A 20,238-nucleotide genomic window follows, 5' to 3' on the forward strand; every position below is an offset into this window, starting at 1 on the left:
TTTCTTCTTCATGACCTACAGTTATAATATTTGTCTGGCTTTTAAGCAGCAAAAGCAAACGATACCTTAGTCTTCTAAAGGAGATCAGGAGTCTTACATCTTATAAAGCAGAAGCAGGGAAGATTGTGCTTTTGTTTGTTTGTTTTAAATCTTCTTTTTCCTCACTGCTTTTGTGCTTTTTTTTTTTTTGGTGGGGAGGGTATTATTAGGGACTTATCTCAAAATAAGTCTTTAACTATTTGAAGTTTCAATTAAAAATTATATTTTTAATTACAATTAATACTTCCACTATTGTTGTGAATATAGGTTGTTTTTTTTGGGGGGGGTTTCAACAATTTTTCTGCAGGAAAATTGTAGTTCATAACAATGCCTTCCTACCAGGAAGGGAAGTCATGCTAATTGTGGGGGTGTTAGTGGAATTGTTAGGGGGTGGCACATCTTCTGAACTTTGCTCAATTTACTGTTAGTTACTAATCAGTAACCACTTAAATAGATGTAGGCCTTTTTGGTTTTACTTGTGATTTAAAAAAAAAAAAAAAAAAAAAGTACTTTGTTGGAAAAGTATATAATCCATGACAGTGAGTAGCACAGCTACAAAGCCTGAAACAAAGAAATATAAATTTGGTGTGCAGAAGCTTTTAAAAAGATACAACAGTTTCTGCTTGCATGTAACTTTAATTATTTACAATTTACAAAAATGTCAATTACTGTATTTTTTTTCTCTCACCTCTCCTGTGTGGGTTATTTAGAACAGTGCTTGTGGCCTTTAGCATCTAGCTCAGTGGTCAGTATTGCTGAGAAAAACAGCAAGCCTTTCTAAATTAAAGTCTTACTTTAATGCATTTTTTTTTGTGTGCTGCCAATCAAAATGAAAAACTGTCAAGAAAATTATAGTAAGGAAGAAAAGTAAAATTTCTGTCAGTGGTAATTGGCTGTAGTCTATCCAAATAGTTGCTTATTGTTGAAGCACTGGTTTACATGTGGGGAGGGAGTCTTTCCATGTGGTTTCCCTGGTTTTGAATTCTGATGTTACGTAACAATCTTGCATTTAAAAGGCAATTGCAGTCGCTAACATAGGTATGTTAAACTTCTGTAATTATTTCTTAAGATGGAGGGAAGATGTTTGTCAAAAGCCACATGGTAAAGTTGTATTCTGAATAGTAAAGATGAAATCTTTAGAACAGGGAGATGCCTGTAGAAGTGTCGCGATGCTTACAGTGGGTGCCTAGAGTTTTGAAGAGTTTCTTTTCAAACTTTGGTGTTGCTTTGCTTTTTTAGAAATTCTGAGCTGTTGTGAATAAATTTGCCATGATTGTGATTGATCTAAGGAAGGTTTTGCAAGAGTGTCACCTTATCGCTGGAGTTCGAAATCCCTTTGGCAGTACCGTTCTTGTAGATTTCAATGTTCACTTGTAATTTAAATGAGATTAGTTGTCTTCACCAAGTTGTCACAGGAAGTCTGTGGTGTTGTGGTTAAATTGGTGCTCTGTCTGTCACTGTTTTTCTCATTAATTTTGCTTTCTTTCTGATGTTAATGCACATCAGATGAAAATGCCTCTTCATTTGCTTTTCTTTTTCATGGTGCAACTTCAGTCATTCTTGAGACTGCTTTCTGGAATCCAACTCATTACCTGGGGTTTATATCACCATCACTGAGGAGATGGACATGTGCCATTTTACCTTGCTTTCCTTTTTGAGGGAAAATATTGATTATGTCTACATTAAAATAAAAGAGGGCCAAGGTCTGTTCCTGAACTGCCAGGAGAAAGGGCTGTTGTTGAACCCATCCATGCAGTGTTGCACTGGACCTGGGGATTCACCGAGCTTGTGCTTGTACCCAATGTCTATAAGGTTTTGGTTTATGTCTGTGGCTACATTGGCTTTTGGGCTATGTTGCAGTCCACCAGAACGGTGTTTGTTTAACACATCACTGGGACTATGCACTGAACATCCCTGCATGTGGGATGAGGTCTTGAAGTTTGTCAGGGTGCAAGGCCTCTGAGATCAGTGGAGACTAACTTGATGTTGTGTTATCTGTGCTGCCTGCGGGGAACAGCTTCTGGTGCCCCTTGTTCCCATGATTCTGGACAGGGCCAGAACTGTGCCAGGGAGGCTGTTAAGGAATAAACAGTGTGAAAGGTCAGAGATCCCATGCCTGAACTTGTTTCCTAGCCCTGGTTTATCTATTTACCTGGGAAACTACAGGCCAGTCAGTCTCACCTCTGTCCCTGGAAAGGTGTTGGAACAGCTTGTTCTAGATACATCTCCAAGCACTTCGAAGAGAAGAAGGTTATAAGGAGTAGTCAGCATGGATTCATCACAGGAAGTCATGCTCGACCAACCTCGTTGCCTTCTATGGCAGCATCACCAGCTGGGTAGATGAGGGGAGAGCAGTGGATGTCATCTATCTTGACTTGAGCAAGGCTTTTGGTACTGTTTCCCATGACATCCTACTAGCAAAGCTGAGAAAGTGTGGGATAGAGGAGTAGACAGTAAGGTGGGTTGAGAACTGGCTGACGGGCCGAGCTCAGAGGGTGGTGATCGGCGGCACAGAGTCTGGCTGGAGGCCTGTGACTGTTGTGGCCAGAAGGTCAAGGGAGGTGATCCTCCCCCTCTACTCTGCCCTGGTCAGGACTCACCTGGAATACTGTGTCCAGTTCCGGGCTCCCCGGTACAAAAAAGACAGCTCCTGGAAAGAGGAGGCCTGGAGGCCTACCTGGGCAACCTGCTCTAGGGAACCTGCTTTGGCAGGGGGGTTGGACCCAATGATCTCTTGAGGTCCCTTCCAACCCCTTCAATTCTGTGATTCACAGTAGAGGTGTGGTCAATGCTGAGTTTTGTTGTTGCTTTGTTTTGTGAGCTGTCTGCATACTGTTTACTTTCAGACCACGAAGACAGGGAGCACGTTTTTTTGAGAATTTTTCTCTCTGATGATAAATTGAGGAAAGTTGCTCATATTTCTTCCCCAAATGTGCTTGAAGTAAAGGAACTATAAATACTGGCTGTATTTATCTGTATTAAGTCTTTTCTCATTTGCTAGGTGGTCAGGTCTGAGCAGAATTTAAGTGGAGACTTCAAGGCTGCAGCTCTGAGGAGGAACCTCTTTTGGGCTGCATTAGTCACATCAGCAGAGGGCAGAAGATGTTTCTGTCAGGCAACTCATTGAGAACTGAATTCCTTGAACTTTGCTAAAGTTATGCAGCTCATGTCCTGAACTGATTTGTTTGTTGTTTGTGTCCTGTTGAGGCTTTATCAATCTCCAAATAGAATCATGAGCTGAAGTTCAAGCAAGTTATTCTAGTTCCCACTGAAGTCTTGTTTGAACTGAGCGATTATTACCACTATATCTCAGCACAAAAATGATGGTGTTCCTGCAAGCAGAAAAAGAGGGGTCTTGCTTTCCAGGGGCTGATTCTCTGACATAGGTATTAAACATGTAATTTATTCGAGGAACCAAGCACCAGGTGATGAAGGGAAATAGCCTCAAGTTGCACCAGGGAGGTTTAGGTTGGATATTAAGAGAAATTCCTTTACTGAAAGGGTTGTGCAGCATTGGAAGAGGCTGCTCAAGGAAATGGTTGAGTCGCCATCCCTGGAGGTCTTCAGGAAACTTGTAGTTGTAGAACTCAGTAGCATGGTTTAGTGGTGGGCTTGCCAGTATTAGGTTAAAGGTAGGACTAGATGGTCTTAGGGGTCTTTTTCAACCTGAATGATTCTATGAGTCTGAAGGCTTTGCTGAATTCATTAAGCCTAGTGGCTTTATAAGAACCAGGAGAACAATGATGCTTACGATTGATGTTCTTGGATGTGTTTGGTTTTCCCTTTAAAACTCTGTAGTGGGATGTTATACGAGAAGTGACAAATACCAGAGCATATCTTTGTCTTCTGCAGAGCTGTTTGCTCATGTATGGTATTTTTGATGAAGTCATATCTTCTTGTGACTAATTCTTTATGTCCTGACTTGTTAGCAATTATTTTGATTGTTTTCTAATGGAGTTCCTTAAGGTATATGTGTTTTATGTCTTGAAAGAAACAAAGTTGGCCTGTGCAAATCTGTAGTAAAATAGGTTTCACAGGTCTACAATTTTTCTTGTTAATGTATGTGTTTGAAATTTGCTTGCTTTTGTGAAGTATATGAATGACTTAATGAGGCACATCTGAAGACTTCAGACTGTGATTCCACCTGATTAAGATTCTCACACTAATGTGAATCCGTAATGCAAAACTCACTGTCCTTTATGTACGTGACACACTACATGTTTGCAGCATAGAATAACTTAGATTGGATTTAGGCCTAAGATCATCATGGCATGATGTGTAAGGCAGTTTTCAAACACCTACAAAAGTAGACAATACTTCAAGAATTCGAACGAAATGATAATGGAGATCTGTAATGGAATCTAACAACTAAGCTTTTTTTAGAGTGAGGGTTTTGAGTTGTCATGTTTTCCTATACCGCTTCTTTGAGCATCAGTGGAATATCAGGAATTTTGGGTCTCTTTAGATTTGGCCCTCAATCTTCTACAAATAAAGCAAAAGGCGGTAAGGACATGGGAAGCTGATTTTTGTAGTTAACGCCTTTTTGATGCTGTGTTTTTGCAATCTCTGGATGGTGTAAAGTACAATGAAATCCTTTGTTTTGCCAATAGGGAATAAAAGGTCATCTTGTATTTAATCAGATGCTGTGTATAACCTTTATGCTATCTTTGTGAACCTGAACGGATTGTAGTAGGAATCTTAACTGGTGAGAGCTGCGTTGCTTGGTTTTACCATTGTGTTTTGTTGGTGCAATTGCAGTAAAGCAGAACGTTCAGTTGGTGGATCTGATCCATTTAAATTCACTTTCCAGGTCTTCATGACCAAGGATGACATTTATGTGTAGAACAAGAGACGTGAGTTCTTCTTTTTCCTTCCGCAGGACAAGCAGGAGGACTTAAAGAAGACTATTTTGGAGGGCATAGAGACGGGCAAGCATCAGGTGAGGTTGGCCTTTGATGCTTGTAAGCTGCAGCCTCAGGATACGCAGCCTCAGGATACATGCTGAAGATGAGCATGGCTTTAAAGCACTTATGTTTCTTCAAAAAATCTTCAAAAGAGACTTGTGTAGACTAGAAATGCCTTCTTTGTCCTGCATTTTTCCTTCTTTTGGGTTTTCTGAAACCCTATTTTTATAGAAGAAAAAAGTACCTCAACCTGCAGCATGTATGAAGGTTATCTCATTGAGCCTATAAACACTAATAGTTCTGTTAAACTTCTTAGTGTATTTATGGTTTCCTGTAAGGTGTTCCCTTTTCAGATACTTACTCTAAATTAGAGGCCTAGTTGTGTTCTTAGGTGCCTCTGAAATTGTTTGCCCATGTATCTTGGGAAAGTTGTCTGGGACAATTAGGTTGGTGACTGCTAGCATCTTTTGATAGGAGTTCAATCTTGAAAACAAGCAAGTGGTATAGCATGAAGAACAGTATTACTTGTTGGCTGTCATAAGAAATCTTGTGTAAATCATTTTGCTGAGAGTAACAAATTTAGACTTGAGTTGTTAAATATCAACTTCAGAGTTGACAGTATTCACTGAGGAACTGAACATTGTTGTGGACTGGAGAGGCTTGCTAAAGAGTTGAGGAGAGAAGTTGGACCTTTTGTAGTGGGTTTATGTGGCAAGGTTTTGGTAATGGGGGGCTGCAGGAGGGGCCTCTTTGAGAGGAATCCAGAAGCTGCCCCATGTTAGATAAGGGCCAGCTTTAGTTGGCTCCAAAGGGGCCTGCTGCTGCTCAGAGCCAAGCCAGTAAGCAACATTAGTGATAGTCATAGAATGGCTTGGGTTGGAAGGGACCTTAAAGATCATCCAACTCCAACCCCTGCCGTAGGCGGGGTGCTCCAGGTGCTGGAGCTGAAGTTCCCCTGCGGCCTGTGGAGAGGCCCCTGGTGGAGCAGGCTGTCCCCCTGCAGCCCATGGGTCCCACATGGAGCAGATCTCCACGCTGCAGCCCCCCCATGGGTGGAGGAGCCCCTGGTGGAGCAGGTGGATGTGGCCTGGAGGAGGCTGCGGCCTGTGGAGAATCCCCGCCAGAGCTGCAGTTTGAGGAGAGGAGTCCACACAGGAGCAGGGGGTCTGGTGGGAGCTGCCGCCCATGGGGGACCCATGTTGGAGCAGTTTGCTTCTGACAGATGGACCCTGTAATAGGGACCCATATGTGGAGCAGTTCTTGAAGAGCTGCTGCCTCTGGAAAGCCCATGCAGGAGGGGGAGTGAGAGAATGGTTGTGGTGGAGCTCAGCTGTCCGGCAGGGTAAAGCCACCACATCTTCACTTGAAAAATTCAGATTTTGTTCTAGAACTCTTAAATAGCATACAACATTGGAAACAAACTTGTGAAAAATGTCTCAGTGAATAATACTTGCAAACCAAAGAGAATAGTTAATTAAAAAAAAGTTTAAGAGTAGTTGAGGTATTATTTATTTTTATCATGTAGCTGATCTTGAAAGTGTCTGAGGACATGAAATCAAGAGTAAGAAATACCAGTGATTGTTGTAAAATACTTGTGATGGCATTGCTTTTGCTCTTCTCCTAGACAAATCAATACTCGAGAGAACATGCTTACTATTAACTGGACTCTCATCTTGGTTTTGCACCTTTTTCACTGGGAATTAAATAATGTAGAGTTGTACCTGATTTGGGGAGTTTTCTCATTTTCCCCTCCCTTCCTTACCTGGTACGCAAACCTACAGAAAATTGCACTTGGGCACTATTTCTCTTCAGACAGGAATTAGCAGGAGAGTGCAGTGCGGAGAATGGCTTTTCTGGTCAGTGCTGGCATTAGGTGTCCTTTATACCTTTTTCCAATATGCTAATTACAGTATTCCTCAGGATTCGGGCAGTGAAGAGGGAAAGAATATTGTGGCAATTCCTGCAGTGTGGATAGCAGGGGAAATTGTCTTCGGAGATGAGTTGTCTTTGCTACTTCTTGTCCTTACAAAATGAGTGCTTACACATCTCCCTTGTATTAGCAAATGCACGTGCATTGTGAAGCAGGTGGGAGTTGCTCTTGGATAACTTCAGTGTTCTTTGTCCCAGTATTGATCAAGTATCTACTACAGCTTCAAAGAAATCTTTTATATTTATGGTCACTTCAGGTGAAATAAAGGAAGCAAGTAGAGAAGTGTAGTGTGCTGCTGTACTTTGGCTTGTTCTAGATGTTTGTCATTAAAGCTTGAGTTGATACTAATCTGTTAGCCTTTATGAAGGCTAAAGAGAATGCTGAAATCACAGAATTAATTTAATCTTAAAATAAGCATTCCTATATTCTGATAAGAAAAATACTATTAAAATACTATATTTTTTGAAGCAAATGGTTTAGCTTGGCTGGACTGGTGATGTGAATGATACTGCAAGTACCTGAAGTATATAAATGCTGAGGATCGAGTTCTGCCTACTCAATGACGTGACACTTGGTCAAAATGGTTAGAATAACTCTATTGTTTTTAAATCATGAAGCCTTCTGACATCTGTGTTTAAGACTTCAGCAGTGAAGTGTCCTAGGAATGGAGAATTTGTTGCAAATAGTGGTACCTAATTGCTAGATATCCAAAATACTACACTTGAATGCAATAAAGAATGGTCTTTCACTATCTTGAATTTAAGATAGTGAAATCTTGAATCAAGTTGAGCTAAAATACGTTTTGCTTTTTTGCTTTGTTTGCTGTTAAATCAGTGTGGGTTTTGAAATGTCTGTTAAATTGTTTAGGCAGTAATGTTCTGGACCTGTTCAGTCAGTGAAGTGTTATTTAATAGTTCTCTGCATTCATAGCTGTTTTGTGAATGGTTTGCCTGTAGTTCTGGGATTTTATTGTGCTTAAAACAAACGGCAGTATCTGGCTTTTTATAATGTATTGGCAGTAGCTGAGGATTAAAAAGCTATGCCAAATATCAGAGCTCTCGTGAGTATGCTACTAATCCCTGCATGTCATTGGGATACATACTAACAATTACTTTTACATGTCCTGTAAATATATGACTGCTGAGAATCTAAAAGCATGTATATATTTACTGATATTTAGGCAGTGATTTGCCCTGGTAGTATAATCTAATTATTAAAAAAAAAAAAAAAGTGATTTAAGTAGTAAGCCTGTAAGGCTTCCTGTCTGCCTGCATGTAATAAGTATATCTGTGTGTGTGTGTGTATGTAATAGCAAGCATTTCTTACGAAGGTGGCAAGAATGAAGTGCATAGGAGGGTAGTCTTACCTTCATGATGTCAAAGGATAGGTTTGTACTATTTGTGTGAAATCAGTCTCCAATATCAGATCCAGTCTAAATATTTCTTCCTCAAGTGGAAAAGCAATTCAGCCAAATAGATGTTGATGATTGCAAGAATCTTGGTAGGGTATGCAGAGATGCAGTCAGGAAGGCTAAGGCTCAGCTAGAACTGAAGTTGGCTGAAGATGTCGAGAACAGCACGAAAGAGTTCTTCAGATCTGTAAGAAGCAGCACAGGAAAGACAAAGGTCTGCAAATAGCGTTGACAAGGCAGAGGTTCTCAGTAGCTTCTTTGTCTCTGTCTTTAGTAGCAAGATTCCCAGATCACAGGACTGAGAAGCTACAATGCATGTAGAGGAGGAAGGGCTGGTCTGCAGCCTCAGGGGCAAAAACCCACTTCAGTTTATGGAACCAGGCAGAATCCACCCCAGGGTATGGACAGAATTGTCTGATGTTGTTGCAAGGCTGCTGTCGATAATATTTGGAAAGTTAGTGAGATCAGGGCATGTCCCTGATGACTGGAAGAGGGCAAACGTTATACTTGTCTACAAGAATGGCCCCAAAGAGAACCCGGGGAACGACAAGCCTATTAATCTTAATTTTAATCTTAATTTAATCCCTGGGAAAGTAATGGAACAAGTCCAACTAGAAACTATTACAAACCAAATGAATCAGGTGACTGGGAGAAGCTTACATGACTTTACAAAAGGCAAATCATGCATGACTAACCTGATCTTTCTACAACAAAAAAAAACTTCTTCTGTAGACATAGACTGGTCTGTGAGGTGGGTAAGAAATTGGCTAACAGGATGGTGCTCAAAGATCCTTACTCAGACTGGCTGCATGTCATAAGCTGGATCCCACAGTACTGCACCTGGAGTACTGTGTCCAGTTCTGGTCCCCACAACTCCAAACAAAAGATGACCAGACTGGAAAGGGTCCAAAGGAGGGCCACCAAGATGACCAAAGGGCTGGAGAACCTGCCAAATGGAGAAAGACTGGAGTTGTTTCTCTTCACCCTGGAGAAAAGTAGGCTCTGAGGGACCTCATTGCAGGACTCCAGTATTTCAAGGGCAGCTGCAAAGAGAAAGGAGGCCCTGTCTTCACAAGGAGACACATGTAGAAGACCAGGGGCAATGGGTACAAGTTGCACTGGGAGAAGTTTAGTCTTGATGCAAAAGAGATGTTCTATAGCGAGAACAATCAGTCATGGGCACAACCTCCCCAGGGATGTGGCAGAATCCCCATCACTGGGAGTGTTCAAGATGTGGTTGGACAGGCTGCTGGATAATCTCATCCAGGCTTCCTTTTCCCATGGAAGGTTGGATCCGGTGATGAAAAAAGGTCCCTTCCAACTTGGGCTTTTCCTTATGATTCTGTGAAGTGTGTGAACAGAAAGTTAACTTAAGCTGCAGGCTTGCAACCAAAGCAAGCAATGTGTCAAGATACATGCATAGTTTTTAGGAATATTGAAACTAAGGGAAGGAGTCAATTAGTTTGATCAAACGTGTTCTTCTGCTTTTACGTTTGTAAATTGTACCATTCCCCGTTGGTGCTAAATGTTAGCTTTCACGGTCAGATACACTTGCAATTCCAGGATTAAATAGTGTGTTTGGAGCTTGGCCTCCCAGATTCCTAATTTAAAAAATAAAAATACACATTCTCTTGTTCTTGTTGTATTATTGATTAGACTGAATATGAAGAGTGCAAATAAAAACACTCAGGAGGAGGATGTCCTTTCCCCTTGTTGCCGTGGGATAGTTGATGTGTGTCAGTCAGCATTCTTTGTAGCAGTAATCACGTCTACATAACAGGCAGACTTTCTATGTCTAACTTCTCTAATATAATTCTATTCAGCCACGTCTTTCCAGTTGTCAGGAACTTTTTAAATCAGAAAATCATTCTTGTTGTTCCTTCCTCTTTTGTTATTTTGTCATCTGTTCATCTGTGATGATGAAGTCATCCTTTTGTTGTCTTTGTGGTTTATTTTCCAGTACTTTTATTCAGAGGCTTGGGGACCTGCAGTGAAGGATATTTACCTGTCCAAAACAGAGAGGGAAAAAAAAAAAAAGAAAAAAGAAAAAAAAGGCGGTTGTCGTCTTTATATTGCTAATCCTCTTCAACGTGTCTTAAAAATGTTTTCTGCACTTTTAAAGTTATTTCAATTCTAAGTCTCGTGCAGCATGTGACAGTTCCCAGAACTGCTGCATATCAGTTCTGTGTATACTTCACAATGTGGGTTGATACGTGTGAAATGTTTATTGGCCCGCAAGGAGGAAATGAGCTGTTACTATTCTCAAGTGTGTTATGCGTTTGAATGCTAAAATAAAAATGGGTATAGAAATTGGGAAGCTTCCTTGTATGACTAACAGTATGGATGTGATCTTGATGACAAAATGATGAAAATTAATTCCAGTCAGTAAAGAAGATGTGGATCTTCTTCAGAGACTGATAATTCCAGTCCCATCACTGGGTGGTTCAAGAGCTGAAAGGATGGTGAAGTTTTTGCCCATTTATGTAACATCTGTTATTTCTCTCTTACAACAGGAGCATGAATCTGAAGGGGGGAGAACTCCGCTAATGAAGGCTGCACGGGCTGGTCATTTATGTACCGTGCAATTCCTTATTAGCAAAGGTAAAATATTAGTTTCAATAATTAGTTTTTAAAACTTATTGTACCAGTTACATTCTGCATTTGTGATCTGTCTTGTAAAATAATCTTATGTGTACGTGAGTGCTTGTCAAGCTGTTCACAGTTTTTTGAATTTCTTTTGGTTTATGCACTGGGTCCTGCACCTGGGCCAGGGCAACCCTGGCTGTACGTACAGACTGGGTGAGAAGATGCTGGAGAGCAGCCCCACAGAGAGGGATCTGGGGGTTGTGGTTGACAGCAAGTTGAATATGAGCCCTGGCAGCCAGGAGGGTCAATTGTATCCTGGGCTACACCAAGCACAGCATCGCTAGTCGGTCGAGGGAGGTGATTGTCCCGCTCTACTCTGCACTGGTGCGGCCTCACCTCGAGTACTGTGTGCAGTTCTGGGCACCACAGTACAAGAAGGACATTAAACTGTTGGAGAGCCTCCAGAGGAGGGCGATGAAGATGGTGAAGGGGCTAGAGGGGAAGATGTATGAGGACAGGCTGAGGTCACTTGGCCTGTTGAGCCTGGAAAAGAGGAGGCTGAGGGGAGACCTCATTGTGGCCTACAACTTCCTCATGAGGGAGAGTGAAGGGGCAGGCGCTGATCTATTCTCCTTAATGACCAGTGATAGGACAGAGGGAATGGTGTCAAGCTGAGGCAGGGGAGGTTTAGGCTGGACATCAGGAAGAGGCTCTTCACCGAGAGGGTGGTCACACACTGGAACAGGCTCCCCAGGGAGTAGTCACTTCCCCAGTGAAGTAGTCACTGCACTAAGCCTATGGGAGTTTAAGAAGCGTTTGGACTGTGCATTTAAGTCACATGGTCTGAAATTTTGGGTAGACCTGTGTGGGGCCAGGAGTTGGACTCAATGATCCTTATGGGTCCCTTCTGACTTGGGATATTCTATGATTATGATGCAGTGAATCTCAAAATATTTGGTAGCTGTTTTTTCAACTCCATTGTATAGATTAATAAATAGCTTTGAATTATGGCAAAAAAAAATATTTTCACAAAAGGGAAAGAAAGCGTATCCACACTCCTCTGGGGGGGAGAACAAAAACAAAAAACAAACCTGCATTTCTGCTTTGTGAGATGATGACAATTCTGTATACAAGTCATCAGTTTATCTAAAATCTCTTGCTCTTATCCCTAAAATACGTATGAATTTGGATGATTAAAAGAGCAATCTTCTTATTCCAGAAAACACTTCAGTATTTTTTTGATACTTTAAGGAAGTCCTTGTGTTTGATTCTGAGACTTTCTCTTTACAGGTGCCAACGTTAATAGGGCTACAGCTAATAATGACCACACAGTGGTGTCTCTGGCATGTGCAGGAGGCCACTTGGCAGTTGTTGAGCTCCTTCTGGCTCATGGTGCAGATCCTACTCATCGACTCAAGGTATTCACTTGAAACTATTTATTTATCATGGTTATTTCATGTATCAAAAGAACCACGTAATTGATTTAATTAAATAGTGAATGTGCAATTTTAAATTAAACATCATATCTGATGTTCTATACCAGGAAACAGAATTCATCTTCTGGCTTTTTATTTCCAAAATCTCAATTCAGGATGGCTCAACAATGCTCATTGAAGCTGCCAAAGGAGGACATACAAATGTTGTTTCTTACTTGCTGGATTACCCAAACAATGTTTTGTCAGTTCCTGCAGCAGACTTGTCTCAGCTCACACCTCCATCTCAGGATCAGTCTCAGGTAATGTATAAGAATTTTTTTTTTAATAACACCATAAATGTTGCAAGGAAACACTTCCTTTGTAACTAACTTCTCAAGCAACTTTAGATGCAAACAGAGTGGAAAGGAGGGGAAAAATAAAGTACACATTTGAAAATAACAGAGTAAGAAAGTTGATTGGTACTGTCTGCAGTACATGAACTTTTTCCCATTTTCTTCTCCCAGGAAATGGGATAGTCCCAGACCTAGTGTCTTAAAAGTGTATCATTTTCTTGGTTGCTTAGCATTTTGTTTCTACAGCTCTAAACTGTTAATGACAGTGCCTCTTAAATATTCTGATTTGTTATATAAAAGAAATTATGCTGTATAAATTTATTATTTTTTATTTATTATATATTTATTATTGAAGAGGTATCTTTCCAGCACAGTTAGTTCATTGAAAAGCCTAAAGATGTAAATAGCTGTCCAGCTTACACTGTCCAGAATTTTGTAATCACTACTATAGCTAACTGACATAAAATCCACCATAAAATGAGCTATACTGGTCATTCCAGCAGATAGCAGGGCACAGACAGTTTGGAAAGAGTAGAATGGAGGTCTTCTGTAGGAACATACCTTCATGTCAATGCCTCATGACTGGGTCAGTTTGAGAGATTTTTTTTTATCTGACTGTGTGTCTGTGACTTTATTTTAAGGTTCCTCGTGTACCAGTGCATACACTTGCTATGGTTGTACCTCCCCAGGAACCTGACAGAACCCCTCAAGAGAACTCGCCACCTCTCGTGGGAGTGGTGAAAGGTTAGTATGTAGCTCTTTGGAGGATACATGCAGTTTGGAAACTGTTAGGCTAGGGAACAGTTTTCTGAGTGCTTATACATAGTATAGTCTGCTCCATCAAGTTCTAAACACCTGTAATGAAGGTAGGACTTAAATATAAAAGTATTTTATGTAGTGTGTAGTTCTTGCTAATTTTCTTATTTACTACGGTATAGTAACAGTGGTTACTGGGCACGCTCATTCTAAGTTTTTGGAAGAAAGTGGTTTCAGTAACTGCCATAGTCCAGACTGATAAAAACATTAATAAACACTATGTATGGTGTTAACTTTTGAATTTTGTACGTTGGTTGTCTAGAATAGTTGCTGTTTCCACAAATATGTTAATATCAACTTCTTTTTTTTTTTTAAAGTAGCAGTGCAAGCATTTTGGCATCATAAAATGCCAATGTAGATTTACTTACAGGAGGACAATTTTTCTTCTATTAATAACAGTACCCTTGTAAGTAACTAACATCAGGGTTTTTGCTTTGAATGTGGTTAAGCTGACTGGTTACAATTATTTGCAGTTGTTAAATGGCAAATCTAGCATTTGATTTCCAGCTGTGGATGGAGTTACAAATTCTTCACTTCTGTTAAGGAAGTTCAGGAAGAGAAGCAGATTAAGTGGAAAGTTACAACTTCTGTCAATTTACTTAACAAGTTTTGGTTTGGAGGAGGGAGAGATTAGATATCATGGTATACAAACCTCTGTCAGATAGCTTCATTTCATTTGTTTATTCTTGAAGTGTTCAATGCTAAAACAAACTAAAAAAAAAAATAAAAATGCCAGGGGCACAAACGAATTAAGAAAAATATTGTGTACCTAGTGGTTTTTAAGTGTGTGAACTTGATTCTCCCTATGTATGCCATGTAACTTCTAAAGTACAGTTGCTGTATAATTTCTGTAGGATGTGCAACATCTGCTACTTCATATGACATAAGAATTAGTACCAAAAAAATGAAAAGAACATGCAACTTCTGGTCTAGATAACGCAGTGAAAATTATCTGCTAGCATAACATGCCTGCCCTTAAATAACTTCTGGTACCGATGAGTAGGCTAGGGTTCTGGAAATGCAGTTTGTGATGCATGGGAATTAATGAGAGCAGTTGATTGTGTATCAAAAGACTAAAGTTATAAGTTTAAAGTCAGATATTTAATCAAATTATGAGATGCAGAAAGTTGATATAGTTTAAGAAATAGATCCCTTTAAAAAAAAGAAAACTTACAGGAAATTTCAGCTCATATTTCAGGCATGTTTTTAGCAATACTGCGTTGCTGAAACTGGTACTGAGGGTTCTTGATGTTTCACAATATGCTTCATGTGTGTCAGCAAAACTAATCTGTGATGTGTTACGTCTGAAAAGTAGCCATCTGAAATGTCATTGGGTTAATGAAACATTACTGAAAACTGTGTGTAAAGTTCTGGTATATCTAAAATGCTTAGGGGAAAAAACATTATTTGTGTCAAAAACTGTGTGGTCATTATAAAGATACCACTCTTACTGTAACTGTGATAAGAACCAAAATTCAGCAGAGAACACAGTCTCTAACTTCTGACATGCACGTGGCTTTAATATAGCAGACTTCGTTGTTAGACTTGGGAAGTGAGGAGTGAAAGAGGGTGTAAATGAAGAAAGACACATTGGGGGGGAGGGGGAGACAGGGTTGGGGATGGGTCAGACAGAACAGTCTCAAGTTCTTATGTAATGATTTTATTTTATTAAGAAATTTCTTACCTGCAGAGTTAGAAATAAGCTCCTAAGTCTTTTTGCATAAATTCTTGACTACTTGGAGGAAGGAGAGGAACACCTAGCCTTTTTTACCTAATCTCAGTCTGTGTTAGGGGTCTGTATTACTTTTGCAACAAATGCAGTAGTAACAACTCATTTCCTAAAGAGTTCTTTACAAGTTGAGCATATAACTAGAATGCGCTTGTGTGTTGTTATAAGCCAAATATGCTGTGAAACTTCTGAGGAATTTATGGTTTGTTTTTGAATGAAATTATTTTTACTATAGTGAGAAGGCTTATAGGATCATTGCCATGGAATAAATGTTTTGGCAAATTATCTAATTTTGATTTTGGCAACTGAAAAAAAAACTTCAGAGCTGACAGTGGATATACAGAGACAGAGGCACTATGCAGAAGTCATAACCTCATAAAGAGATGAAGAAAAAACAAATGAAAGAAGTAGCAGAATTAGTTCATGGGAGTGGAAAGAATTTGACTTGTAATTTAACTCATGTTTGTTTTTAGTATACTTCTAACCTGTGTCTAGCTTGTCCATGTAAAAGTGAAATCAGTGTAGTTCTGTGCTTTTGTGTGAAAAGGCAGAAGATTGCATCCTTGTTGTTCTATATTTGTTGCTTCCCTCACTTGGATGCAGTCGGAATTGCTCAGCAGGAATTCTGATGCAGCTGAACAAGGATGGTCTTTCAGCTGGGGAAACGAGTTGCAGTATTTCTGCAGCTGGAGGATGAGCAGGTATCTTCTGCTGCTAGTTGTCCTCAGTGGGTACTGAAGCACCGTGGCAGATGTGCAGCTTCAAGTGTCCCTGCATCTGGCTCCCTGGAGTCTGCTGGGGCAGCTCTGTGCTCTCAGCCCAGCTGGCATGGAAGCTGCTCCTAGCACCAGCCAGCTCTCCAGCCAGGGTGAATAAATCTCTCTCTTGCTGTAAAGCACTGGCACTGGAAGGATAGACTTCTTGCAAGGCACAGTGACTCCAAGTGCAAGACTTAATAAAGAACCCTTTTGTAAAGCATTTCTCCTCACACTGTCTGAACCTAACTGGCTTAATTCTTTGCCAGTTCAGAAAGGTTGCTCTTCAGGCTCACTCCCCTGGAAATAAGCAGTGATGCTAAGAAACGTGATGTTTTGACTTCACATGGGCTATGTGAACTGTCAATTCCACTGAATGTAAGTTGTGAATACCATCAGGCTGCTTTTGTAACTTCAGGTGCACTTTAAAGACAGTTCTCTTTTACACCTCAAACGTGGACCATTTCCAATACGTGAAATGGTTGAAAAGAAAGCTATCACGTTTCTTCAAGAAACTAATCTGTGTAATATTGTATATCTTGTAAACTCAATCTAATGTTTAATAGTGGGATCCAAAGCTCCCAGCATGTGTGTATGATTCTGCACTGGCTTAGTCTTTCACAGCAAGCTTTTAGAACATTATTGAAAATAATCACACCAGTGAAACAAGGGGACGCTTGGGGAGTTCGTGGGAAGCAGTAGTACTGTTTTCTTAGTCAAAATATTTGAACTGATGTAAGGCTTTTTTAAACATGTAGATTTAAGTCTGTTTTTTCAACATGGAGATATCAGGTACTCTACTTTTTTTTTTCAAAATTTATTTTATTTCATAACTAATTTGAAATCTCGGTTACAAATTAATTAATTGGCCTTAATTGAGTGCTTAAAATTTCAACATTCCACGTCTTCACTATTTTTAAGTTGACAGTAACTTGCAGTGTTTCTTATTTGGAGAGCTTGGTTATGTATTAAGACCTCAACAGAACTTACAGACTTGCTTTTCCCAACTGCTGTTCACATCTGCCTTTGACCCCAGGGGAAGGAAACTACAACTCCCTTAAAGTTAAATGGGTTTGGGGGATTTTTAAGCTTTTTAAGTGAGACCTTTAACATACTGTTTTCTCTGTATCATCATACTAAGTCTTACTAACAGTCTAATAGCTTGGAGAAATTAAAACAAAAGCTTTCACTTCGCTACGAACTAAATATATGGGTTTTAGTCAAATATCTTACTACTTTGCCTAAATACTGAGTTATGTACTGATAAAGGTGAGTTGTGTGACTTAATTGAAAGATCCCAAAGCATAATATGCCTACAAAGGATAATTCTAGACAGTATTTTTTTAATCTCAAGAGAGCAGTCTATGCCTAACTAACTTAACTAATGCTTTCTCAGTAAACTTTACATACTCATTCTTCTATGTGACTCTTTAGTTGCAGGCAGATGATTTAAATGAGACAGGCGTAGATCCACATGATCACATGTATATTGAAATTATTTTCACGATGTTTTGTGAAATTCCAATCTTTGAAAGCTTCTGTTGCCTGCCTGCCACCTACTAATTTAGTCACATCCTAGCAATTTTCCAGTTAGATTCCATCAAGCCCCTGGATAAAAAAAAACCCTTGGGAAGATGACTATAGCTGGAAAGCAACCAAAACTTCTGAATGTCAGAAATTGAGTTAAGGTTGAGTAGAATGTCAGTTTGATTTCAGCCATGTAATCATTGCACCAAATTCCTGCAAGTTTTCTGTAGAAACAGTTGCAGGAGTGCTAAAGATTGACAGAAATACTACCTGGCTTGCAAGAGGAATGTAGTGGAATACAAGTTCATCTGAACATTCAGTCCTCCATGAACCATCCTGTTCTTAAAGAAGAGTTAAGTATGCAGTAAAACAGTGTAGCAGATGAATTTTTTGGGGAAAAGTAGATTATTTTTTCATTATCCAGTTAGCCCAATTAATATTTTGTGTATGTGGATTGACTGTTTCCCTGTGTTATTAGAGCTGAATTTCTTACTGATATTAATTATAGTTAAATACGTAATATTCTTGAAAATTCAACATTGAGCTCATCCTATTCCTGTTGAAACTGGTAAATTTTAATTGGAGACTGCAAATCTTAACTTTAACCTTCAATTTTTAAAAAAATCACCTGATTTCACTCTGATGTGCAAGAATAACAGTAGATGAAAAAAGCTGTAACAAAGCACTCATCACTGAAATCCTTTTCTATGGATTTATGCTTCCAAGCGCCTGCCTTTTGTGAAGGGAGGAACAAACTAAGTCTGGCTGTGTAGCTGGTTGGTTGGTTTTGTTTTTGTGAAGCCTAGGCAATATTAGCCATCAGGATGATGTGCTGATTAATACAGGTGTATATACTGGGTATTGATTCCAGTGGAGAGGATATCTTTAAATGTACAAATGTGTTTCACAGTTGTTTTTTTTTTTTCTTGCAATCATTTCTGTATGCCAGAAAAATCTTTTGGAATGTAACTGTTTGGATTTGGATCGACTCGTTTTCTTTTAACAGCTCTCGAAATTAAGGAGCTGTCAACAATCCCAGAATTTAATCTAGTAAAAAGTAAGTTAAAGCAAAGTGAAACTTACAGAACAGAAGTCCCTGTCTGTACTACTACTGGATGTTAGCAAATCTACACGGTACATCCAGTAACAAAGTCATTAGAGGTCAATAAGGTAGCTTGTTTGAGGTAGGTTCATCTGGGATAGGTAGCACTTCACCTGTGCTACTCCGTTAGTTGTGAAAGGACATAAAATCTACTACTTTATTGGGAAAACAAGATACCCCATAGATTAGATGACAGGACTAGAAGAGCAGTTTCCTAGAGAATCGTAAACACTAGGGATGAAATATGGTATCATATTTGTTCACAGGCAGCAACCCTGTAGAGAGTAAATGTGTGAAAGCAAATTTAAATTAGAAGATTTTAATTGCTTAGGAGAGCTGAGAGCTATAAATACTGAAGTTTCTTCAGTCTTGCTCAGAGCATCTAGGACCTTTAAATGTTATTTTATGCCAGAATTCAGTTTTAAAAAAGAACTGGTATTGGTGTTCTCCATATTATTGGATGCTGAAGAGTTCGGGTATGGTATTTGGGGCGTGCTGATCTGGATGGATGGATTATTGCAAATCAACTTAGGTACTCATGAGATTCTCTACAGGGTACTGGGATAAGTACAGTAGATTGAAGTAGAGAACTTATACTTCATATTTCTTGTAAGTGTAAGTGGATAAGAATTCAGAGAAAATGATGGGAAACTGAATTTGTATTCAGTTTGTACTTGAGTAGTGTATGTTTGGTGAAAAATGGCTGAAAATGTTCATGAGAGAAGTGCGGGAGGCAAAAAGTAAAATGGTGACTGCAGGTGTGATGGTAGAGGCTGTATTGATGAAGTTAGGATGCAGAACCTGTGGAAGTATGGGAAGAAAAATAGGTTCTGCAAACAAATGCGTGCTGTAAATATCTTGGTACTGCTACTGACAGAATAAATTAGGAAAGGATCGTTTCCTTCCTCCACTGCTTTCCTGGCATGCCCATAACCACCCTGGATTTTCTGTCAACTGAACAATTCCCTTTCCTGTAACCCTGATTACCTGCTAGCGTGATGTTGGTCTAGCTACGTCTGGGCTTTCACTGGACCTCAGTCTTTAGTCTTCTTGGTACAAAATAAATGGCCAAAACAGCTGCTTTAGAGACTGGATGGATTGCTTGGTATTGCTAGGTTTAATTTCATAGTAGGTTGGTTGTCTAGATTTACAACCCACTGAAAAGGTAAATTAAAATACAAGTTGAAGTAATTATGGTCTGGCCTATGCCTGAAATTCTAAGTCCTACCTTCAAAAGTGAAATTATATTGTCTTGTTCACAATTATTTACTGAAATGGGCACCTTTTTTTCTTTAGGATATTGTAATATAGAAAAGATCTGAATAAAGGCAGGAAATACCTACTTTCAAGTTCTAATATACTATATAATATACCATAGCACTTGCAATTTTTAAGCTACCAGTAGTGTCTTTTCCAGCTCTGTTTTGAACTGGTTGTTAGGATGTGAAGGTTTAGCAAATCTTTCTTCCTATTCCTCATCCTCTTCCATTATCCCCAAGACTATAGCTGGCAGGTAATTTCTGGCATAGAAAGAGTGATTTAGTGCCTATAAAGCATCTGTTCTAATCAATCAGAAGGTGATTGAAGTACACCTCTGCATCTTTTTTGGAATTTCAGAGCCTAGCTCTTCATTTGTAGCATGTCCATATTTGCATACACTTCGTGCTGTAG

General features: G+C 39.5%; 1 protein-coding gene across 14 annotated transcripts in view; it reads left to right on the top strand.

Annotated features, from left to right (window-relative positions):
* Positions 1-20,238, top strand: part of LOC311214640 (ankyrin repeat and KH domain-containing protein 1-like) — a gene marked incomplete at its 3' end in the record, with an annotated part of 112,685 nt that overhangs the window by 51,487 nt on the left and 40,960 nt on the right. For 8 of the 14 annotated variants that reach the window (XM_084295326.1, XM_084295332.1, XM_084295333.1 and 5 more), the window contains exons 11-15: positions 4,919-4,978; positions 10,798-10,885; positions 12,161-12,288; positions 12,462-12,605; positions 13,280-13,382. In XM_084295326.1, the coding sequence (XP_084151452.1) occupies positions 4,919-4,978; positions 10,798-10,885; positions 12,161-12,288; positions 12,462-12,605; positions 13,280-13,382 (523 nt within the window). Of the gene's footprint in view, positions 1-4,918; positions 4,996-10,797; positions 10,886-12,160; positions 12,289-12,461; positions 12,606-13,279; positions 13,383-20,238 lie in introns of those variants that run through there. The other 6 variants (XM_084295329.1, XM_084295330.1, XM_084295337.1 and 3 more) reach the window with 2 other exon arrangements.

Source organism: Netta rufina (genome assembly GCF_964035555.1).
Source record: "Netta rufina genome assembly, chromosome: 14".
NCBI classification, from domain to species: Eukaryota; Metazoa; Chordata; class Aves; order Anseriformes; family Anatidae; genus Netta; species Netta rufina.